The 22,809-nt window shown below is 54.2% G+C and overlaps 2 protein-coding genes across 6 annotated transcripts in view; one reads left to right on the top strand and one right to left on the bottom strand.

Annotated features, from left to right (window-relative positions):
* FOXK2 (forkhead box K2) overlaps nt 1-8,287 on the top strand; it is a 44,256-nt gene extending 35,969 nt beyond the window's left edge. For 2 of the 4 annotated variants that reach the window (XM_039859424.1, XM_039859425.1), the window contains exons 5-9: nt 960-1,153; nt 1,935-2,110; nt 2,998-3,294; nt 3,425-3,634; nt 5,416-8,287. In XM_039859424.1, coding sequence (XP_039715358.1) covers nt 960-1,153; nt 1,935-2,110; nt 2,998-3,294; nt 3,425-3,634; nt 5,416-5,612 — 1,074 coding nt within the window. In that variant the 3' untranslated portion in view covers nt 5,613-8,287. The remainder of the gene's footprint in view (nt 1-959; nt 1,154-1,934; nt 2,111-2,997; nt 3,295-3,424; nt 3,635-5,415) is intronic. The other 2 variants (XR_005652114.1, XR_005652113.1) reach the window with 2 other exon arrangements.
* An 11,504-nt stretch (nt 8,288-19,791) lies between these two features.
* WDR45B (WD repeat domain 45B) overlaps nt 19,792-22,809 on the bottom strand; it is a 41,020-nt gene continuing 38,002 nt past the window's right edge. For both annotated transcript variants that reach the window (XM_039859460.1, XM_039859461.1), the window contains one exon: nt 19,792-22,760. In XM_039859460.1, coding sequence (XP_039715394.1) covers nt 22,654-22,760 — 107 coding nt within the window. In that variant the 3' untranslated portion in view covers nt 19,792-22,653. The remainder of the gene's footprint in view (nt 22,761-22,809) is intronic.

Below are 22,809 nucleotides of genomic sequence, written 5' to 3'. Positions count from 1 at the left end.
GTGTATAAACAATTTCATAAATCACAGACACAGCCTAGCCGCCTCCTTCACGTTGCTGATGACGTAACGGACTTCTGCAGGTGTTCGCGGAGTTCATCACGGCCTGTGACTGGTGTGGCACCCCAACAGTCACCTAGATTAATTGTCAAGTGGTATTTGATGCTTTCTGGTTTCTGAGCTGCCATTGCAACTTCGGAATTTCAGGCTGTGATTAGCTGTTGGATTAGGTTAACTGGAGAGTTCAGAAATGACGTTTGGAAAACCCAGAATTTTCTCTGCACTTATACCGTTTAGACGCTTAATGGTTTAATTGATCCATCTTCAGCGTGAACATTAACGGGCGGGCGGGAGACACTGCGTGCAGCGCTCGCACCCAGCCTTTCCTGACCCCGTGGGGTCACGGGGTCATGTCTCCTCCTGTGTAGTCTGGGCTGCAGCAGGGAGCGCTCCTCGAATCGGGCCGGCCTTTTTGTGGCAGAAAGGGTGGAGCCGGAGCTGAGAGGTTCTGTCCACGAGCCTCCCGAGGTCATCGTGAGGCTCCAGTGAAAACCGTCTCTGATCGTACTTGGTAAAGGGCTGTTCCCAGCCTTGGGCTCACTTTCCTCCTTTGTTGCTTTGCCAGGTACTTTATACGGGATTTTCAGTGGCTATGATAGTTTCTATAAGCTAATTCTGTGCTCAGAAAGTACTAGAAAGGACTGACTTAGACAGGAAGGGCAGCAGGAAAGGTGACCACAGCGCTGGTCCTTGGTTTCCTACCTGGAAAGAAGCTGGGAGCCGATGCTTTCCTGTTGGAAATAGCCTGTCTGCAGGTGCCATAGCCGATGAGGGGCGGGGCCCGCCCCTTCCAGCACAGCGCTGCCTTCAGGTTCCTGCTTTGCAGGGCACTAAAATGAAGCACATTTTTCTTTCTCAGCAAAGAAATATATGAATTCTACGTATTTTTTTATGTTTCATAGAATTCAATTCGCCACAATCTCTCTCTGAATCGTTATTTCATCAAAGTACCACGTTCCCAGGAAGAACCAGGCAAAGGCTCATTCTGGAGGATAGACCCTGCCTCTGAGAGCAAATTAATAGAGCAGGCTTTTAGGAAAAGACGGCCTAGGGGCGTGCCTTGCTTTAGAACCCCTGTGGGACCACTCTCGTCTAGGTAAGGACAAGGCAAACAGGAAGACCTCACTGAATGGTCGGTACGTTCACCTCGATGTGTTGGTAACTTTTCCTTTTGAAAATGAAGGAGCTACCAAATGCATTCTGATTGAAGGTTGGGACGGGGATTTGAAAAAAAAGTGCCAGTGCTGTGTTTCTGTTCCTGGCACCCCAAACGGTTCGGGCCGTTTGTAGTTTCACTTACACCCCGTTCACACGCAGCGGTTGCCGCGTCAGCGACTCGCTGCGTACTGTAACGTGACAAGTCGCTACGCAGCAGAGCCAGGCCGTGGGATGGGTCGTGTCTCCTTTCCGTTGGTGTGTGAGAGGCTCTTTAAAATCTTTTAGCGGCTTAAACTCAAGATCGATTTGCATAATGTTATTGCCCAATTTTAAAATTACATATTTTTAGCTTTATTAATACGTACTGTTTTTAAACAAATGAAGTGACCGTAACTTGAGTCAGCAGCCCATACCCGCTCTCACACGGCCGGCTCCCACTGCCTGACTGTGGACAGGCGCGTGGAGAGAGGGCAGCCAGTCCCCCGGGGCCTGCAGCAGCGGTGCCCGGCACACGGCGGCCCCGGCACAGCCGAGCGAGCCTCGCCGAGTGTCCTTGTCAGTCCCTGGTGTTCACAGAGAAAGGAGGACTTAGGGGAGTATAGTCGGTTGGCGGAAGACAAATGACACCCCTTTTTTTGCAAAATACACGTTATTAGAACAAGGCAGCTGTATGAGCGCTTCACCTTTAAAGATCCCCTGTCGTCTTTTTGACAACACAGAAGTGCCCCGGCCTCCCCTAACCACGCCGGAGTGCTGTCCGCTCACTCCAGCGGCGCCCAGACGCCCGAGAGCCTGTCCAGGGAAGGGTCACCGGCGCCCCTGGAGCCCGAGCCTGGCGCCGCGCAGCCCAAGCTCGCTGTCATCCAGGAGGCGCGCTTCGCCCAGAGCGCACCAGGTGAGCTGCCGGGGGCTGGCACGGCCAGAGGGGGGGCTCGTCACGGGACCAGCGGTCCTGTGTGCCGTGGGCCTAAGACCCTCTGCACACACCTGAGCGCTGCCTCACAGGCTCTGAAAACTGGTAGCACTGAGCGTTTAAAGCATGACTGAACGCTCTTCTGTGTGAGCTGTGTAGATGCCTGAAATAACTTAGCATTAACCCGCTTCCGTTGCTTCGTCATTCAAAAACTGTGAAAAAGATCCCCCCAAAGGAGATAACCTGAGGTAAACTAGACACTGACCGGCAGCAGAAAGTACTCATTTGATGACTAGGCGAGCATCTGGCAGCTTAAAGTCGCCGTGCAGAATAAAAGTGTGTGCCCTGGGGAATCAGCACACACACGCAGTGTGTGGTGTGTCTGGGCTCGCCCTGCCATGCGCCTGACTGGCCAGCAGGATTTGCCTTCTGATGTCGCCATTCTTGGCCCTGCTGGCACCCCCACCCCCACCCCCCGTCGCTCCTGTCTTCCGCGCATTCCCCCTTTTACCCTGGCAGAGCTTACTGCGGCCCGTCTGCGCGCTGCACCCGCTGGGCGGTGGAGACTTCCATCCCAGGGGAGCGTGGCCTCAGTCGGGCCTCAGAGGGCAGTCTCCTCCAGCCACGTCAGCGGTGCTTTTTCACAAGGAAAACTGGGGGACGAGCTGCTGTGAGCAGCGTGCACAGAGCGGAGACCGTGCCGTTAGCGCTCAGACGAGCCAGCTACCCCGCTGGAGGGTCTGGCACGCGGTGCAGGGACTGCGTCCGTCGTCAGTCTGTCAGTGTGTGGTGGCAGTTGGCGGGTTTGGGAACCGGCGGGAGGAAGCCAGGACGCAGAAGCCTCACGCCTCCCCCGTCGTCCCTGGCAGGCTCACCTCTGTCCAGCCAGCCCGTTCTCATCACTGTGCAGCGGCAGCTGCCCCCGACCATCAAGCCCGTCACCTACACTGTTACTGCCCCTGTGACCACCTCGACCTCCCAGCAGCCCGTGGTGCAGACAGTTCACGTCGTCCACCAGATCCCGGCAGTGTCTGTCACCAGCGTGGCCGGCCTGGCTCCAGCCAGCACGTACACCGTCGCCGGGCAGGCCGTGGTCACCCAGGCGGCTGTGCTGGCCCCTCCTAAGGCAGAGCTGCAAGAGAATGGCGAGCACCGCGAAGTCAAAGGTGAGCGGCGGGGCCGTCGCGGGGCGCTTTCCGTACCCTCAGAGACGCCCGCCGACTGCGCTGGGAACGCGCAGGTCTCTGTCAGCCGCCTGTGGGGACCAGTGGTGTCACTCTACTCTTTTAATTTCAGTGAAAGTAGAACCGATTCCTGCGATCAGCCATGCCACACTGGGCACTGCCAGCCGGGTCATTCAGACGTCACAGGCTCCTCCTGTCCAGACGGTCACCATAGTGCAGCAGGCACCTCTGGGTCAGCACCAGCTACCAATAAAAACTGTAACGCAAAACGGGACTCACGTGGTGCCCATCCCCAGCGCTGCCCACGGCCAGGCGAACAATGGTGAGCGGGGTAGCGGGGAGGCCGGTTCGTGCTCCCTCCACGAGGGTGGCGCTCAGCGTTTTGGTTCCGACGGTTAGAATTTTAATTTTCGTCTGAGGAAATGTTTGCCTTCTCAGCCGTGAGAACCTAACACTGCGGGACACCAAGACCTGTCCGCGCGCTTGTTGGCGGGAGAGGCGTCCAGTCCTTTGCCCATGTTTTCGTTGGATTGTCCTGTTGTGCTGTAGCTCTGACGTATTCTGGAACTGGCTTCTGATGCATGGTTTGCACGTTTCCTCCCATTTGTTTTTTTCACTTTTTTGATGTCTTTAATGCACAAATTTCCATTTGGATCAAGTCCAACTGGTTTGTTTCCCGTTTTGTTTCTCGTGCTTTCATAGCCACAGCCATTGCTAAGTCCAAGACCCTAAAGACTCGCCTTGCTCCACTGGCGGTTTGAAGGGGTTAGCTCTTACATTTCGGTCTTTGATCCATTTGGACTTAACTTTTTTATATAATGCGAGGTAAGGCCCGACATTATTCTTTTGCACGTGGATATCCAGTGTTCCCGGCAACTTTGTTGAAGAAACTGTTCTGTCTCCACTGAGTGGTCTCAGCTCCCTTGTTGAAAATCAGATGCACGGGCTCGGTTCAGTTCTGTGTCATTGATTTTTACATCTGTCCTGATGCCGGCAGCGCATCGTCTCCTGGCCTCAGGTGTGTGGTCTGCGCGCAGACAGGCTCTTCATCGGTCCGCATCTGCCCCTGTGACGGGCTTCACGGCTTGATTCCTGTGCCTTCGTAAAACGTTCAGGCAGAATGTGTCCGTTCTCCAGTCTGGTTCCTTTTTTTTCAGCCTTGTTGAGGTAGAGCTGACCCACGGGACTTGTAGATCCTCACACAGGAGGCTGCTGGGCCCTTGGGGTGGTGGGGACCTAGAGACGGGCCGGGCTTCACCGGCGTGGTGGCACCGTCAGCTCTCTCTGCTCAGGATGGCCCTGTGGCTTCGCGGTGCGTTCGTTCCACGTGCCTCCCTCTCCCCTCGCTCAACTTCCAGTCCCATTCGTGGGACGGGGCTGCAGGAGGTGCCATGCAAAGTAGGGCACCTCTGCCGAAGCGCGTGCACTGCTGGCACCCAGAGCCACCACACCACCCAGCAGGCGTGCATCCCAGCCCGCGACACCAACAGCGGACCCTGCGGCACTCAGGCTTGCGTGCGTGCACGCCTCTTGGCAGATGGGATCTCGATCAGGCCACCTGCCTGGGCCCTAAACCCCCTCGTGGCGTGAGGGGAAGTGGAGGAGGGGGAAGAGCCGGGGTCTCCTGGGCGTGGCTTCCCCCCCGTTCTTTGGCCCAGTTCCACTTGCTCGCCTTGAGGAAGCAGCACTTTTAAGCTCGGGAGCAACCCTCGTGGGTGGGCCTGGGAGGAGGCCAAGGGGGGGACGGTCTCCTGGGCCCCATTCACCTGTGCCCCATGACCCCCCGGCCTCACATGCAGAGGGATTGGAGCGTCAGCGTGGACGTGAGGCCAGGCTGCGACAGCAAAGCCGTTTGCTGTTGGTCCCGCAGTAGCCTGACCCTGGGCCTCAGTCTCCCCCAGGGTTCTGTCCAGGTGGCTCGCTCTTAGAAGTAATAAAAGAGATTCATCTGTCATACAGATGCCCACAAGCACGCAGTCTCCAGGGGCCCGGCTGGCCACCTCGGTCCATCCAGGTCAGAGGGCGAAGCTGCCCCTCGGGTCAGAACCTGGAGCCAGTGGGTGCCTGGGGTCCCTTGGGGTTTGACTCACTGTCTCTTCGCAGCAGCGGCAAGTCCTCTGCACATGCTGGCAACGCACGCGTCAGCGTCGGCATCCCTGCCCACAAAGCGCCAGAATGGCGACCAGTCGGAGCAGCCGGAGCTGAAGCGGGTCAGGACGGAGGGCGGCGAGAGCATCGTCATCGCCGTGAGCGTGGACGCGGCGCCGGCGGCCGGCCGGGAGAAGGGGATCCAGAACTAGCGCCTGGGGAGCTTTCCCGCCTTCCTGCCAACTCTGGTGCCAAAAGGAGACACTGCCTCCCACCGACGGTCGGAGCGCGTCCTTGGGGGGTAGGGGCCCTGCGGTTGGAGGTTGCCCAGCACTGAGAACACAAAACCCAGGTGGCCTTAAAACCCTTGAAAAGACAAGTCACACCTGAAGGAACCGCTCACTGAGACGGATGCTGCCACGCCTCCCTGCCCGGCGCCCAGCTCTGCACTCCGCAGACCCGCTGGCCTTCCGCGAGGGGACACACAGGAGCCACGCCGCCCTCAGCTCCTGTGGGGCTGGCGCCGGCGGCCAGACGGCGTTTTGCTGTCAGGCGTGGCGCTGGGACGCTGGGGCACTGGGGCACCGGGGCACCGGGGCACCGGGGCACTGGCCGTGCCTTCTGTCCTGGCATTCCAGATTGTTCCACTTCCGCCCGGGACGCTGGGAGCCTCACGGGCCCTTGGGTGCGGGCTCCGCTTGGCGCAGACACAGGGAGCTCTGCTTGTTCTCGCGAGCAGAGACAGGCCCCTGCTGGGGCCACTCCTCCGTGCCCGTGGGGCCGCCGGGGGGACCCCGGGCTGCACCCCGGGCTGCACGAGTGACCTGCCGGACTCGGGCTGCACTTGACTGTTTCTGTTTCAGCTCCTTTTTGTTGTTCGTTTCTTTGTGTTGACTTTGTCCCTAGTATAATTTTCCACTCTAAGTAAAAGACGTCTCCTAAGTATGGTGTATGTTTAAGACAGAACTGTTCCCACCTCCTCCGGAAGAGATCCGATCTTCCGTCACTCACCCTTTCAAACAAGTGTCGCGGACCTTCGTGTGGTGCGTTTGCTGTTTTAGGTGCCGTCCCCACTGGTGCCACCGTCCGCCCCGCCCCGCAAGCCACTGCCGGTGGAGCGGAAACCGTGTGGACACGGCGCCCGGCGGTCAGGCGTGGGAGCGTCTCCCGCCTTCTGGTTTGTACTAGGAAATCTCCCTGGACCGTTCAGGACTGACCCAGCACCGGGGCCGACCTCTCCTACACGACATTAAAGCGGGAGAAAGGAAACGAGGTGAGAGGTGAGCAGCAGGCGCCCCGGCCCCCAGCCCTGGTCACACCCCTGTGGAAGAGAAGCACTCGCCTTTCCAGAGTGTTCCGGGGGCTTGGGGCTGAGCCGCCGGGCAACAAAAAGCCGGCTTTGGCCTGGTTGTGAATTTTTAAATGTCATCATCATAACGTTATTTATTTAAATGTAGTTATTTTGGTATTTAATTTTTTTTAAAGAGAGGAAAAAACCCTGTATTTTCCTGGTGGAATGAAACGGCTCAGAATGGTATATTTAGGCAATTTTAAAACACTTATTATTTACCTAAAGACCAAATATGATAAATCTGTTCTAAGTATTGTGTGTCAACCCACAGTAAGGCGCTGTCACAATGTTACTGCAGATAATGCATATTAAAAATTATGAAAGCACTGCACAGTAGCTGGATTTATAAATCAGCCATTTAAAAAATAAAACGAAACCACCGAGTGAGTGAGACCACGTGTGAGACGGTAGCGCAGTCTACCTTGCAGACCGAAGCGTGGTGGGAGCACCTCAGGGCAGCCGTCTGCATCTTCCAGGCACTTTACAAATACCTTAGAATGTATATTTTTACTTGTCTTTTTACTCAGAAGGTTTGCAGTTTGCAAAGTAACACAGACTGTGCCGTGTCCTACGCATGGGGTCCAGACCTGTTTGTCACGGCTGCCGCAGCCCAGTGAGCTCTAAGTAGGTGCATGGGCAAGACCACCTCAGGATGCTGTACGGCCACACGGCAGCGTGCCCGTCACCGTCAAGAAGGACTCGGCCCGTTTGCCCTGCGTGAGCCCAGTCCAGCTGGTTCTCTCTGAGCCCGAAACGCAGCCGTTCGGGTCCGGAGGGGCTCCCAGAGGGGCTCCCGCCGGGGCTGCAGGGAAGTACCTTTCCCGAACTTCAGAGGCAGGGGCGCGTGCCTTCGGAGGCGAGGGCATGCCCTGCTCTCCACCATGTTCACCTGGCTCATTGAGTGGCATACAGGAGGGGGCAGGAAAAAAACATGGATTAGCAAACCGCCATAGTCCAGGCACCTCACCATGGTTTCCAGTTCAGCTCTGAATTCCCAAGAGCCCTCAACACACCCAGAGTCACCGAGCTTGTGTCCCTGCTGCCCAATCGTGTCACAGCTCTAGCTGTCCGCTCTCGGTCTCCAAGTGTCTCATTTCAGGAAGTTTCTGCTGTGACCTTTGCCAAACTTCTGATCCCCCTGAGGGACTGTCAACTTCATTTCAGCAGCTTTGCCCCGAACCAAACAAAACCCAGAAGGGACGCTCACCTGTGACCACGTGGCACAATAATCCAAGGCGGCTGCGTGACGGCTGACCGTCCTCTGTGTCGGTGGTGCCCCACACGGACAGCGGAGCTCCTAGCGCACCGCCCCCACGTCGTGCTTGCCAGAACAGGAGACGAGTGTCGTGGCCACAGCGGTGGGCGGCACCAGGGCTTGGGAATTCTGTGCCGTGTGACGTGAGGAGATGACAGTCTCCAAGCCCTGACCCCCACTAGTCTAGAAAGCATAGTGGTGATTTGTTTGCAAAGTTTTAAAATTTTAAAAGTACCAAGTTCCTGAAATCCAATAAAATATTTTTATTAATTTTAATTGAATGCAGAGTATCATTGTCATTTTGGTAAAATTACACAGGCATTTGTTGTTGTTTTGTTTGTTTGCCTTTTCACTGCTGTTTTCTGAGCAGGCCGAAGGCCCCAAGCCCTCGTGGCACTGGGCGTTGGCACGTAAGGTGGGCTTGGGTCATGGACAGTGGGAACAGCCCACGAATCAAGGTCACCAAAGGACCTGGGACAGCCATGTGGGAGAGGAAGACACTGTCTAAAGAGGCACCTGGCTCGGCTCCTCGGGCTCCTCACGCGCCCTGGTCATCCAGCTGCGGGCAGTCGGCGTGGACGGCTGCTCTCCCGAGGATACCGCGTCTCAGCCCTGACCCCAGAGCATGACAGCCGCGCCCGACAAAGGGGGATCCGGACCGATTTCCAGCTCAGCTGTCCACGTCCTCGCAGAGCCTGCAAATACATTCGAGCCCGACTCCCCTTCTCCCAGGAAAGGCTCCTCCGGCAGCTCGCGAGGCTCCCCAGCCATGGAAGTTACACAGGTGGCAGCTGTCCCGGAGGGTGACCGACCTCTGCCCAGGAAAACGACATCGGGCGGAGCAGCCCTCCGCTTCAGGCACGAGAACAACGCGGTGGCTCTGCCAGGAGTCTGCAAAGTGGCCCTGAGGGTCACCGCAGGGAAGCCCACTCCCCACGGGCGTTTGCGGGCCACCACACTGCACCGACACCCCAGGCTGCTCCCTGCCAGCACTCACGACCCCGGTGGCACAAATTTCCTGGTATTGGAAATGTCTGTTGGAACCCCAGTGCCATGAGCGCACTCCGCCCATGCGTCTCCCGGGGCTCACGACCCGCAGCCAGTGACAGTAAGTAAAGTGACTGGCTGACTGCCTGAGCAAAGGGATGGGCGGGGGTTAAAACTGGAGGCACCACCAACACCCGGTCTGGCGGATGTCCCCTCTGCATCTCCTGGCACAGACCCTAGGACAGTCGAGCGTCAGAGCTGCACAGTACGACGAGACGCCAGGGAGCTCGAGAGCCCTCGCCCTCGTGCTGGCCGGCATCCTGGGGACCCTGTGGGACATGGACCATGGGCACTCAGGAAGCTGGACCCGGACGAGACCACTTACTTGAGAAATAGCCTTGGAAAGGGCGCCTGGATCCCGGGGCGGGGGTGTTACTCTGCTTCTCTCTCACCATTTTGGCCCGACAGAGGAGCCAGTCCTGGGGAGTGTGCAGCACCAAAGGGAAGCGGGAACCTGAGCCTTTCAGCCAGAGGACCCGGAAGAGGGGTCCCGGGAGACTGGAAGTCGGAGGAAGATTCCCCCGAGGCTGTGTGACATCCTGAGTTCGCTCTGAGCTGCACCGGCCTCGGACTGACCTGAGGACAAATCACCGAACCACCTTACAGACTGGCGCCTGTTGCTGTGCACCACAGGGCCCGACGGCACGGCACGGGCCTGGGGACACTGACACCGGAACCACGGTCTGGAGGAGTGGGCCAGCACGTGCAGGCCAAGCCTCGCCAGACCGCCTGCCTGCTTAAACAGCATTCCCCAGATTTTGAGGGGACTCCCAGTCTCGGATATAAGCCCAAACTAGTCAACGTACCAGGGCCCAGGAGGACCGCCACAGGGAAAGGAGTGGACAGGTGTCGACCTCAATGTGCCGGAAGGTCAGAGGACACATGAGTGTTGTGTGGCTCCAAGTAGTGTCACCATCCTCCACACAGTAAAGGCAAGTGCTCCTGAACTCAAAAGTGACTGAAATTTAGTGGATGAACAAAATCATTTGGGAACAAACAAACCAGGCCTTGGGGACGTTGGGACAATGTAAATGGATCTAACGTACGTGTTGTTGGATTCCCAGCACAAAAGAAAAAGACAATGGCTTAAATGAAAATTTTAAAGAAATAATGATTGAAAATGCCCCAGATTTGGTGAAAGACAAATTTAAAGATTCACAAAGCTCAACGAACCCCAGATAGGATAAAACCAGAGAAAACAACATCAAGGCACACCGAGGACTAAACCGAGGACTTTTATCTTGAAGGCAGCAAAAAGAAAGTGTCATCGTGTACAAAGTCACATTTTGAATAACTACCGATTTCTCATCACAGGCCACAGAGGCCATATGACTGGAAAATTTGAAAGGCTGAAAGTAACTCACTGTAGAATACAGTGTGCACGAAATATGAGGAACGCACATGAAATAAAGGCACTCTTAGATGAAGGAAGACAGTTCTTTACCAGTAGGGCAGTTAAAAAATGCTAAAGAAGTTTTTCAGGCAAAAAGTAAATAATGGGAACTTGGAACTTCAGGAACGAACAGAGAGATCGATAGAAATGGTAAATGCCTGGGCGAATAAACTAGTTTTTCCTCTCTAAGTTCTTTAAAACACATCTGACTTTTCAATGTAAAAATTATAACATTATAATTGAATGTAAGTGTAATATGTTGACAAAATTAGAAATGAGGAAGAAAGGTTTATGAGGTCTCTGCATTTCACTCAAAGTGGTAAAACATTAATTCTGAAGTAGGCTGAAAAGTTTACTTTGAAGATTACCTGACGAAGATAAAATAAAAATAAAGTGGGATGCTAAATTTCCCGTATAGGCAGACCTCGGAGATTCTGCCATTTGGGTGGGAGACCCCCTGCAACGAAGCAAACGTCCCGATGAAGTGAGCCACACGAATTTTTTTGGTTTCCCAACACATAAGCTTACACCGTACTGGAGTCTATTTCTCGTGTGCTGAAAAGGACACTAAGCAAACAGTGAACATACCTTAATTGAAAATTCTTTATCGCGCAAAAAAATCTACCCATCATCGGAGCCGTCACCTGCTGCCGGAGGGTCTGCCTCGGCGTTGGCGAAGATGTGGTGAGAGGAGGTGCGCCTGGGACGCAGGAGACGCAGGGCAGGGGGCGGGAACGGGAGCCGGGGACACCCGCCCATTCGGGGGAGAGCGGGAAGGGCGCCCGCCCGCTTCCAGAGGACGGTTGATCGGCCGGGGCCTTTATCTTTTGGAGTGAGACTGCAGATGGGCCGTTCCCCGCCTCCCACGCAGACTGGGGTCAAGGCCACACGTAACATTGAACTGTGATTACAGGCCTTATACCACACCCCTGTACCCAATCGTGGAAAACTACGCTAAATTTGACAATTTATATAGAATGGAATAACTCCTTAAAACACATAAACTGTCGACATTGACAAATGAAGTTGAATTTGTAATTCGAAACTGCCAGCGGAGGACCCTGTAGGAGCCACGTCACGGAGGACGGCAGAGCAGCGCGCTCCAGGACCTGGGCCCCGCCGAAAACCCAGCGCACTTCGGGAACTGTGGCGCCTGCTCCGAGACCCGCGCGTCCAGGTGCTTCGATACAGCAGGGCTGGCGCATGTCAGTTCCGGCGCGGCACATGGTTCCTACTGTCATCCAGCCCCATGGCAGGCGGCTGTGGGGACAGCGTCCCACGTTCCCAGTTCTACTTGCCAAAGCCAGAGTGGACAACAGGGACTTTTTCCCTCCCAAGTTCACCTGCCCGGCGGTTCGCTGAGGGGCTGGTTCAGAAGCCAGTTGCTGTCTCCACCCCCACAGTGAAGCAGCTCACCTGCCAGCATGGGTTGAGGGGGGTTGAAAAAGACCGAAGAACCTTAACAAAAACTTTCTGGGTCCAGGAATGTAAGGAAGTCTCTGGCAAAACATCAGCTGAACACGAGCTAAAGGAACAGGCTTCAGTGACCACACGTGACAAGAAATACGGTCTTTGCAGAATACTTTGGAGAAGTCACTAAATAAATGGACACCTTTATCAAGCAACAACTGTAGCCCTTGGGGGGTGGGGGCCAGCATCTGATGCCCAGAGTTAACCATGCTTCAAAATCCAAAGCGTCCAGTTGTCAACAGAACTTAGAAAAAAGAAAGGAACAGGAAGCTGGGCTACTCACATGAAAAGGGATCAGCAGAGCCATGCTAAGGGAGCCCAGAACCCGAACTTCCTGGACAAAGACTTCAACTTAATTGTCTTAAATACACTCGGAGAGCTGATGGAAAGCACGGCCAAAGAACGGAAAGAAATCAGAACAGTGTATGAACAAATCAGGAAGTCAAAAGAGAGATAGAAATGATAAAAGGAACCAAATAGAAATTTTGGACCTGAAAAGTATAATAGCTGAAATAAGTTCACTTGTAGGGGGTTCAGCATCAGACCTGAGCAGGCACCGGAATCAGTGAACTTGAAGAAAGGGTAATTGAAATAACCCCATCTAATCAGCAGGAAGAAAAAAATTTTTTAAGTGAACAGCACCTAAGGGGCCTATAGGCTTAGCACACCACATATGTATTATGAGAATCCCAGAAAGAAAAGGGGCAGAGAAAATATTTGAAGAAATCATGGTTGAAAACTCCCCAGAGTTGACGAAGACATGAATCTATCTACACATCCAAGAAGCTCCACAAAATCCAAGCAGGAAAAACCTAGAAGTCCACGGCTGATAACGTGCTTAGCAGCGAAAGGCCAAGCTTGTCGTCTGAGACCTAGAGCAACACGAGAACACCGGCTTCCACGGCTGCTGTTCCACACGTGCCGGCGTCCCGGCCAAAGCTGTGTGCCAGAAAAAGAAAATAATCCAGATGGGAAAGTAGGCACAACCGCCTTCATTTGCCGATGACTGTACAGATAGAAATCCCATAGAACGCACACACGCACACACTACTAGAGCTAAGAAGCGAATTCCGCAAGGTTGTGGTACACAAAACCAAGACATAAACATCACTCCTGCTGCTGTACACCAGCTGTGACCAACGCAAAAGGAAATTGAGAAACCAACTCCACTTACCAACACATCCAAAAGGACAGAACACCCCAGAGGGAGTTTAACTGCAGAGATTAAAGATTTATAGATTCAGAACTACAGACAATTGCCAAAAGAAATTAAAAAGACCTAAATAAATGGAAAGACATCCCTATGTTCACGGGTAAGAAGATTTGGCATTGTTAAAATAGCAACGTGCCCCAAGCTGTCCACAAGTTCAGGCTCAGTACAGCCCCCGTCACAACGTCAATGGAAATGCCAGTCTTCAAATTAAGGGCCCTAACAAGTTGGAACAGTGTTGGAGAAAAAGGAAGTTGGAGGATTCACACTTCCTGATATCAAAACTCCCTACGAGGCTAGTTGTCAAATCAGTGTGGTTTTGGCGTAAGGACAAGTGTACCGATGGAATGGAACGAGAGTCCAGAGATTACCCCAGACGTCTGTGGGCCAACGATTTTCAACAAGGGAGCCAAGACCGTTCACTGGGGAAAAAGTTTCTTCAACAAATGAATAACCACATGCAACACAATGAAGCTGGAACCTTACCTCATTTCATATTAAAAACTTAATTCAAAACGGATCGATGACCCAAACATAAGAGCTAAAACTATAAAAGTACTAGAGGAAAATATAGTGGTAAATATTCACGACTCCAGATTTAGCATTGGGTTAAGTTTGACACCAGACGTACAAGCAACAGGAACAATAAAGTATATCAGTTGAGCTTCATAAAAGTTAAAAATGTGCATCATATCAAGAATGTGAAAAGACAACCTATAAAGTGGGAAAAACATTTGAAAATCCTATAGCTAATAAGGGCCTAATATTCAGAATATATTTAAACTCAACAAAAACCACCCGTTTTAAAAATGAGCAAGTGTAACTCTTGACACAGGCTCAACATGGATGAACCTTGAAGACATACTAAGTGAATAAACCAGACTCAAAAGGACAGATGTTGTATGATTCCACTTACATGAGGTCCCTGGAATAATCAAATTCATGGAGAGCAAGGAAAACAGCTTACCGAGGGCTAAGGGAGGGAGAAATGGGGCATTTTTGTTTAACGGGCAGTTTCAGGCTGGGGTAGCGAAAAACGCTGGAGATGGAGGCACAAACGCAAATGTACTTAAGGCAACTGGATAGTGCACAAAAATGGTAAATTTGTTGTGTACGTTTTATCACAATAAAAAAAAATGGTGCACAGGACTTGAATAGATGTTTCTCCAAATAACCAACAGGCACATGCGAAGACGCTCAGCATCACGGTCATCAAGGAGGCGAACCAGGCCGCATCACACCCAGTAGGACCGCGCTCATGGTACGGCACACCCGGGAAATAGGGAGGACGCGCAGAAACGGGTACCTTTGCGCATGGCCGGCGTGAGTGTAAACGGTGCAGCCGCTCTAGGAGGCGGCCTAGCAGGTCCTCAGCAGGTTGACCGTGGAGCCACCCTGAGGCCCAGCAGTTCCACGCATGGCATACGCCCAAGGGACATGCAGACGTGTCCACAGGGGCCTTACAGGGATGTCGACAGCAACCAAAAGGAAACGACCACTGTCTACCGACCGGTGGATAGATGCGCACATGTGGCCCATCCGCACAGTGGGGTCATTTTCAGCTACAGAAGGGAATGGCCACTGACAAGGGCTACAACCTGGGTGAACCTTCAAACACCACACTAAGCAGCCAGTGCTGTGTGATTCGCCCGAGGTGACAAACGCATCGAGACAGAAGCAGGTCAGCGGTTACCAGGGAGGGGATGTGGGGAAACGAGGACCGATTCCTCAGCAGGCAGGGGCACTGCGGGGCACTAGAGCTCGATGCTAGCTGCCCGACGTTGACTACTAAACGCCACCGACGTGTAACAGGATGGTCAGTCGTAGGCGATGTGAGTCTCACAATAAAAACAAAGAAAAGGCCCAGGTAGCACTAGCCGGTCCTGCCAAACATGGAAGAAAACACCCCTGTCCAGAGTTTTGCAGGGGGAGCATTTGCGGTCTTGGTCCCTGGCATTTGTTCTCGGTTCGGCTAAAATAAACGTATGAAAATTCTGAAGAGGATAAAAGGACTGAGCAGAGCGTCACCTGGGCAGCCGGCAGGCGCGGAACAGCGTTTCGGGCTGAACCCCGTGTCGCAGTGCTCGCCCAGATGACGCACCCGAGAGGTGGGAGCTCGTGTGCTCCCACACGTCTGCCTGGGTGTGGGGGTCGGCGCCATATGTCACCCCGAGTCTGCAAATGCTGCAAGAGCCCTTCCGTCACCATGGGGCACGACTCGGGTGCACTGTCGACACAGCTGCACGGATGGAACCTCAGGCATCGTGCTGAGCGTGAGAAGCCAGATCTGACAGCTGCGGACGCTATGCTGGGGGTTGAGGCACCCCCCAAATGTGGTGCCCACGAGTGCGACTTGCTTGGGAGTGGGGCGTTTGCAGACGTGATCAGTTAAGACAGGTCGCTGAGTGGGGCTTATCCGAGGGCAGGGGTCCTTGTAAGAGGAGAAAAAACACGCAGGGGAGACGGTTGTGTGACCCACCGCCAGCCCCTAGAAGGGAGCCTGGGGTGGACAGAGGGTCCAGCCCCGCTGACGCCGATTCAGACTCCAGTGCCCAGGAGCGACGTACCTCTGAGTCGTTTCAGTGGCGGTTTGTGGTGCCTCGTTCCAAAGGCGCTAGGAGACTGATGCACCACGAGTTGGTTTACACGGCCTGCAAGCCAGAGGACATCGCTGGCTGCCAGCAGCCGGGGCGGGGTGGGGGCAGTGACACAAAGGGAGTGAGAACGAGGGGGCCGCGGCTACGCAGCTCTGCACACGGCAAAACTCATAAAACCAGGTACAGCCCGGGAAGGAAGTATAATGAACTTTAAAGGCAGTAAAGGCTGCAAGTGCCCCGGGCACAGTTACTACTGGTTGGTGAGTGGGACTGGGCCTCGGGAGTGGGGATGGTGGCAGAGCTGGTCTCGGCCCAGAGGGTAGGGCTGGGGGGTTCCAGGACCGGGACAGTTCTGGGGGAGGAACCACGAAGACCCGGCCCCCCATACCAGCCCATCACCACCACCCCTTCTCTCCCGGGGACCGCAGGCTCAAACGCAAAGGGCAGTGCTCGCCTATCAGACAGATGCAGCCTGCAAACATCAGGCCGAGAGCAGCCAGAAGCGGGAGACCAGGTATCGTGACTCCACTCAGGAAATGCCCTGAACAGGCCGACTGAGGGGAGGCTGGTGTTTGCCAGATGGGAGGGGGCTGGGGGTGGGGGACGGTGACTGCCGACAGGCCTCGTCCCTGTTTTGGAGCAACGGAACATTCTGGAATGTGAGAGGCGATGGCTGCACAACATTGTGAATGTACTTGATTGACATTATGCGTCATACTCTTTAAAATGATCGCAACAGTCAGTCTGATGGTGTTTTACCACAAAGTTGCACCTGGAAGAAGGTGGAGGTAAAGATGATTGACACGGCGAGGTGACACCCCCAGACCCGGCCCAGCTGGCCAGGGACGCCGAGTGGCTTCAGGCTGGAGCGTGCTACTCTGACCTTGTAGAGCGGGGGCCCACCCTTGCCTCGTCACGGGTCCCTGGAGACTGAGGGACGGCAGACGCGCCCCGCACCGGGTATGCTCTGCGTCCCCCAGCCCCTCTGGTCAGGCAGGTGACACCTTGCAGATGGTCCCGGAGCCCCGCAAGTCGTCGTCCCAGCTGCCTAGAGTTTGGCCTGGTCACAGCGGAAAGCTCCTTGCAGCAGTCACTGTCCTTCTCCAGAAGAACCTCGTCCTGTGGACCAAGGACAGGATCATATTCGAATGCCAGAGCTGCTGCATTTTCCTTGGCGTTCCGCCCCCGCCGCGCCCCATTAACAAACAGACAGACTGTGACACTGGCCCCGGTGACCCCCGGAGCAGACAAGGCAGGCTGCCTGGGGTCCCACTGGGTCCTAAAGCTCGGCCTTGGGTGCAGTGCAGCGCGCTCTGGGGTCTGTGCCTCCAGGTGCGTGAGCGTCCCCCACTCCACCCTAGAGGCTGTTTTCAGAACACTCTGAACAGTGACCTCTGGGACATAGGTACTGACCTTCAAGAGACGGCGGAATGTTGACCACGAAGCGGCCTAGTGTGCCTGGCTTGTCGGTGGAGCAACGGGACATTCGTTTCCTCGCAGTGAAAAGTGACTCGGTTTGGGGGCCGATTTTGAGAACGGAAGCCTTGTACTTTCTCGCATTCAGATAAATGAGTTAATCTGTTTTTGCTACAATCAGTGGCCTTGACCATCACGGGCTCTGAGTGGGAGTGGGCTCCCGCCTGCTGGAACACCGCGTCGTACAGTCAGGTCCAGGGGACACCGAGAGGGCAGGCCACCATCATTCCAAAATCCGTCAGCTGGACACATCAGACATCCAGCCCCACCCCCTTGTAGGTGTCGACACAGGTAGGAAACACTGATTTTCTTGAGTCGTGTGTGTGCTTTGAAGGTCCTCGGGCTCTGGACTGCCATTACCTCCCCCTGCCCATGACAGGCTGGGAGATCACACACCCCAGCATCGCAAAGACCTTACGCAGGCCACAGAACCTCGGCTGGTGGCCAGAGAGGACAGTCAGACTGCGGCGTGCGCCCGTGCTGGGCTCGGTCGGAGCACGTGTATGGGTGAACACGCGCGGCCCCTACGGGTGCTGCTGTTTCCCTTCGAGAGAGAGCCATAAGGACCCCCATGTCACCAGGCGCCAGCGCTGCCAGGGCTACTTTTGCTTTTGTTAAAATCCACCGTACGTTTGCTTACACATTGGTGGCTGTTGCATAAAGCAAAGAGTTTTAAAATCAATGTCAAAGCCACACAATTGCTAACCCGAAATCCACGTTACCGGAGTGTGGCTAGGACATCACGAGGAAATCGAATCATAGGTGAGTATCTTATACACACACCGAAAACTCCGTAACTATTACTAAGTCGAATTTGGCAATAACTAAAACCCGAATGATCGGAGGACAACACACCGCGACCAAAACGGGGTCTATCTCGAGACTGCGAAGTCGGCTGATGGTTCAGCAGTCAGTGCGATTCGCCACATCAGCAGGGCAAAAGACAAACACGACCGTCTTGACAGACACAGAACCATTCCCAGCAGCACGGACCGGGCGCCCCCTCGAGTCCTGTGCCTCATTTGCCCACTCGGGGAGATAGCGGGCAGTTTGGGTTCAGAACAGTTAAATGCTTAAACAAAAAAACTGTGTTTGTCAGAGGAACGTAACAGGATCCGTGACACCCACAGTGCACCATTTGCGCTGTCTGGGATACAACACAAAAGTACTAGAAGCACGAGGCAAGTAAACGTGACGCATACCCAGGATGGAGGAACATCACTCAGCGCCAGGTGCCAGGATCACCAAAGGCCTTCACGCACACGGTGAACGCGCACGAGGACGAAAAGAACGTCGCATGACGAGGGAGGGGGAAGCTGGCTAGGACCTGGAAAGCAGCCCAGACCTGACAGACGCTGACGCGCACTGCGGTCCGGGCTTGGAAGCGGAGCAGGCGGGGCTGGGTCTTCAGCGGCCGGCAAAAGCGACCCTGCTAAAAATGGGAAAAAAGACTTTAAAAACACGAACGGCCTCAATGACCAGCGAGTGGGCAGCAGAAAAGGTATTACGTATGTGCCCTTGAATCCCAAAAAGAGAAAACAGCAGAAGGATTAGTTGAGGAAATAATGGCTGGAATTTTTCATAAATTCGAGCCCAGCAAGCCCCGTGCATGATAAATACAAAGGAAACCACAGGTAGACACACCACGGATTTCCAAATTGTAACTTTGTAAAACAGTTGTTTGAAACGACACAAGGACAAAAGTAAGACTTAAAGCTTCTTTCCCCACAAGTCGAACAGCTTAATGTCATTTAAAAATAAGCAAATTGAATGACAGTGCATTTAGGGTATCATCTGAGACATGCTACCACGTGAGGGTTGGGGAGAAAATATTTATGAGATCCTGACATGGTGTGTCTCTCAGCACTTGAGGATCAATCACTTCTGCATTTGTGAAATTCCAATCAAAGCTTGCTTGTTTTCAGCCATTATTCCAGCTATTACTTTTAAAGTTCACCTGGAAGAAACGCGTAAGGGTGGCAGAACCAGGGTCTCCCTCTCCACGAAGCAGCACCCCACGTCGGTGGGCAAACGATGCAGCGGCCGACAGCTGGCACTGTGGCAGGCGGCTGCGTACTCTTGCCCAGAGCAGAACACTTACGAGTGCCGGAGTGCTACGCAGGACGCGACAGACACCAGGGCAGCGGCACGGCCCAGACGAGGGGCACCAGAATCAGGGTCGCTCTGTGTCTGAGCATGGCCTGCCTGCGGTGTGCGGGGAAACGGGACCCTTACCTCATCACAGTCTTTGAAATCACTTTCCATTCGAGCGAACTGTGGAGACAGAACCCATAAAATAGCACCCAATGAAAAATGCAGTTTTAATGAACCAATACTGGAAACCAAGGAAAAAGATTAGACCACGTAACGATTCAAGGTATGCAAACAGATAAGTAAAAATCCTCAAACTAAAACGAACAAAGTGGAAAAAATAACAACGGGTGATTATATAGAGAGTTCTCACAAACAAAATAGACAAAGTCTACCAACAGAAAAATAGGCGAAGACGTGAATAAGCAATTTGTAAATCAATTACCCGCGGCCAGCAGAGGAATTCCAGAACATTCAACCCGACTTGGAGCCAGTCCTTTCTGTGCATCAGCGTTAAAAAGATTGTGCTCAGAGCTTCGTCCTGGTGAAAATGGGTGTGGAAGCTGAGAATCACGGCCACAGAAGTGGCACGCATTTGTCGGATCTTACACATGCGCACCTATGGCTTGGCAATTGCAGATGATCCCAAAGAAACAGGACAAGTGTGCAAACACATATGCATGGGGATTTCCATTTCCAAATTTTATGTAACAAAAAATACAAATACACATCTTTGGACAATTAAAGTATATCCTGCTATGTTCATGAGTTTTTTAAAGTAAAGAGCGGTCCCCCTAATGCAACCGAAAACTTTAAACTCCATCCCAGAAGGCGGGCGGCTTTCCAAGAGTGGCCGTCTGGACGTGGCACGCGGGCAGTGTTTCAGCTTCACCTTCTTTCTAGATGCCTTTATTTTACAACAGACGTTTTGGTTTTGGGTGGTATTCTCTGATCCATCCTGAGCAGACTTTCAGCACAAGTTCCGAAGTGTTGTAGCCGACCCAGCGCCGCTTCCAGAGCCCAGTGAAGTCAGCTCTGGCCTCTTCCCCTCGGTTTGGCTGCAGAGAGAAGCGCTGCAGAGCCGCGAGCCGTGGATCGGCACCACCCTACGCGACAGCCTGAGACCCAGGCAGTGCCCCAAGCAAGGCGCTGCCACTGACGGGACCCACAGAACAGGCGGGAGGCTGCAGGGCGCCGAGGCAACTGCCTCACTGAACAGGGACTTTAGAAGCCTGTGGGGTGGAGAGACGGGGCCGAGAGGTGTGCAGAACCCTCCTGGCCAGGGCCTGAAGGACCGACAGAAGGCTGTGCCACAAGAAAGAACATTTGCAGTGACACTTGGTGGACAAAGCACTACCGCTGTCAAAGCTAGCCACCCGGGGCGGGGGTGGGGCTGGGGGGGTGGTAGTTCTGGAAGTCACATGTCTGCACCCAAGTTCAGGGAGCCCCAGCTCAGAGCTACCCCTTCTCGACACAGGCTTGAAATCCACGGTCACAGCTTGAAAGACAGCCTGCTACTCTAAATGAACCCACAGCTCTGCCCGACAGCCCCCACACCATGGACACTGCCATTCCCCGGCCACCTCTCCAGGGTGGAAAATCGAGGCCACACACGTAGGGCTGCCTCAGGCTCCCAGGCCCTTGACCTGCCTTCCATGAGCCTCCTGCAGACGAGACATAGACGCCCCCAGAGGACAAACGAGCCTCACACTGGCAGGGTGGCTCCCCAGCTCACTCCAGCACCCCTTGGCCGGGGCTCCCTCACACATCACACGGCATGTCCGTTGTCATTCGCGCGCTCTGTGTGGGCTCTGATGGGGTAGGGTGTGCCTGCCACATGAGTCTGCCCTGCTCCCTCACCAGTCCTAAAGCTGTCTCCAGGCACTGCGAGGACACTCACACTACAGGGTCTGAGGGGACATGAACTAGCACTGCTGCCAATGGGAAGGGTGCCTCACACTCTCCCTGGATGGAGGGCTGAAGTGTGAGCAGAGTCACTGTGAGAGCCGCACCACACAAAACAGTCCAGGCTCGCCTGTCAGAGTCGGTATAGCCAACGAACATCACCCACACGGGGCCCTCAAACCCAGGGGCTTGCTTTCGTAACATACAATTCTTCTTCCTTGGTGGGTACAGAGTACAACAAAATTAGTCACTTTTATTTAAAAGAAACATTAAAAATAAGTGTGCAAAATTAAATTTCATGATTAAATACACATAAAAGTAACATGCATACTTTACATTGAAACCCACAGTTAGCTGATTACATGACAGGAAAAGAACTCGCAAAACGGAGGACTTGCTGCTGCAGATTTTAAACGTTTGCAACCTGAAATCAAAACCATAAAATTAGGTTTCTTCAAAGGGAATTTAAGAAAATACATGCCTCAAGTAGTACAACATAGAGCCTGGAACCTATCTCAGTCACCAAATGTTAAAAACGTCATGTGCCTCTCGTTCTGAAACGTTAGTGTGCAGCTGTTCTCACGCTGGGAGGACGGCAAGGGACGTGCGCACGCGCTGCAGCTCCGATCCACGCCGACAGACGCCTCGCTGAGACGACAGGCGTTTCCCGCACGCCCTCCAATCTAAGTGGTGCTGTCTCCTGCGACTGAGTTTAACGTCTGTGCCCTACTGTCCCCACACACGACAGGGAACGTTTTCCACCTGGGGCTGCGCCAGCAGAGCCAGCAGACCCCGGGCGGTACACGGAGCGCCCTGCTCACAGTGGGACTGGGGTTCGCCCCAGTTCCCATAGCTCAAAGATGGGGACGTCGGCAGGTGTGCACACTCCCCGAGCACAGGCTCACGACAGGCACCAAGACGGCTGTGGCATGGCAATCGGGGAGACGCCCCCTGTGCTGCCTAGCCCGGTCGCGTCTCCCTCGTGTTCAGATGGGAGAAAGTTCCTTTCTCCTTTCTAAGGCAAGCCGCTGGCATCACTACCTACCTAGATCTGCTTCTAAGAGCTAATGTGGAGACGTTGGTTCACTTCCCCATCAAACTCGATAAAAACGGTGGAATCTGTTGCCAGAAACAGACTCCAACCTGTCCGTCTTTTTCTCAACATGGCCCCCAGCTCTGCATGGAGCGCCGGCTGCAAGTGCCAGGGAGCAATGACCGTCAGCGCTGGCGCCACGCGTGCCCATAGGGCCCCGACAGCGGTTCTGTAATACTGGAAATGTGAAGGCCTGCTCAGGAAAGCAGGCAGCGCAGGTGGCTTCAAGCCCAAGGTCCCACATAGTCCCTCCACCCGTCACCCACGAGGCCCGAGGGTGCCAGCACCAGCCCCAGGAGTTTGAGGGGCACACTCAGCACTTCGGGGGTGCTCGGCCAGGGGTGCTGACGGCACCGCGGGGGAAGTCACAGCTTGTCGTCGGTCATTTCCAGGAACTGCGCGTACACGTCCCGGATGCACTCTCCTTTGGGGTTGAACAGGAACTTGTAGTAGCTTCCGTCTGCGCAGATGGCTGTGATGGAAGGGAACCGTTTTACTCACGTTCCCTCTCACACGTTAAA

Source organism: Pteropus medius, unplaced genomic scaffold (assembly GCF_902729225.1).
Source record: "Pteropus medius unplaced genomic scaffold, Ma_sr-lr_union100, whole genome shotgun sequence".
Taxonomy (NCBI): domain Eukaryota; kingdom Metazoa; phylum Chordata; class Mammalia; order Chiroptera; family Pteropodidae; genus Pteropus; species Pteropus medius.
Note: the sequence above shows the minus strand (reverse complement) of the source record. Positions and strands in the feature narration are given on the sequence as shown.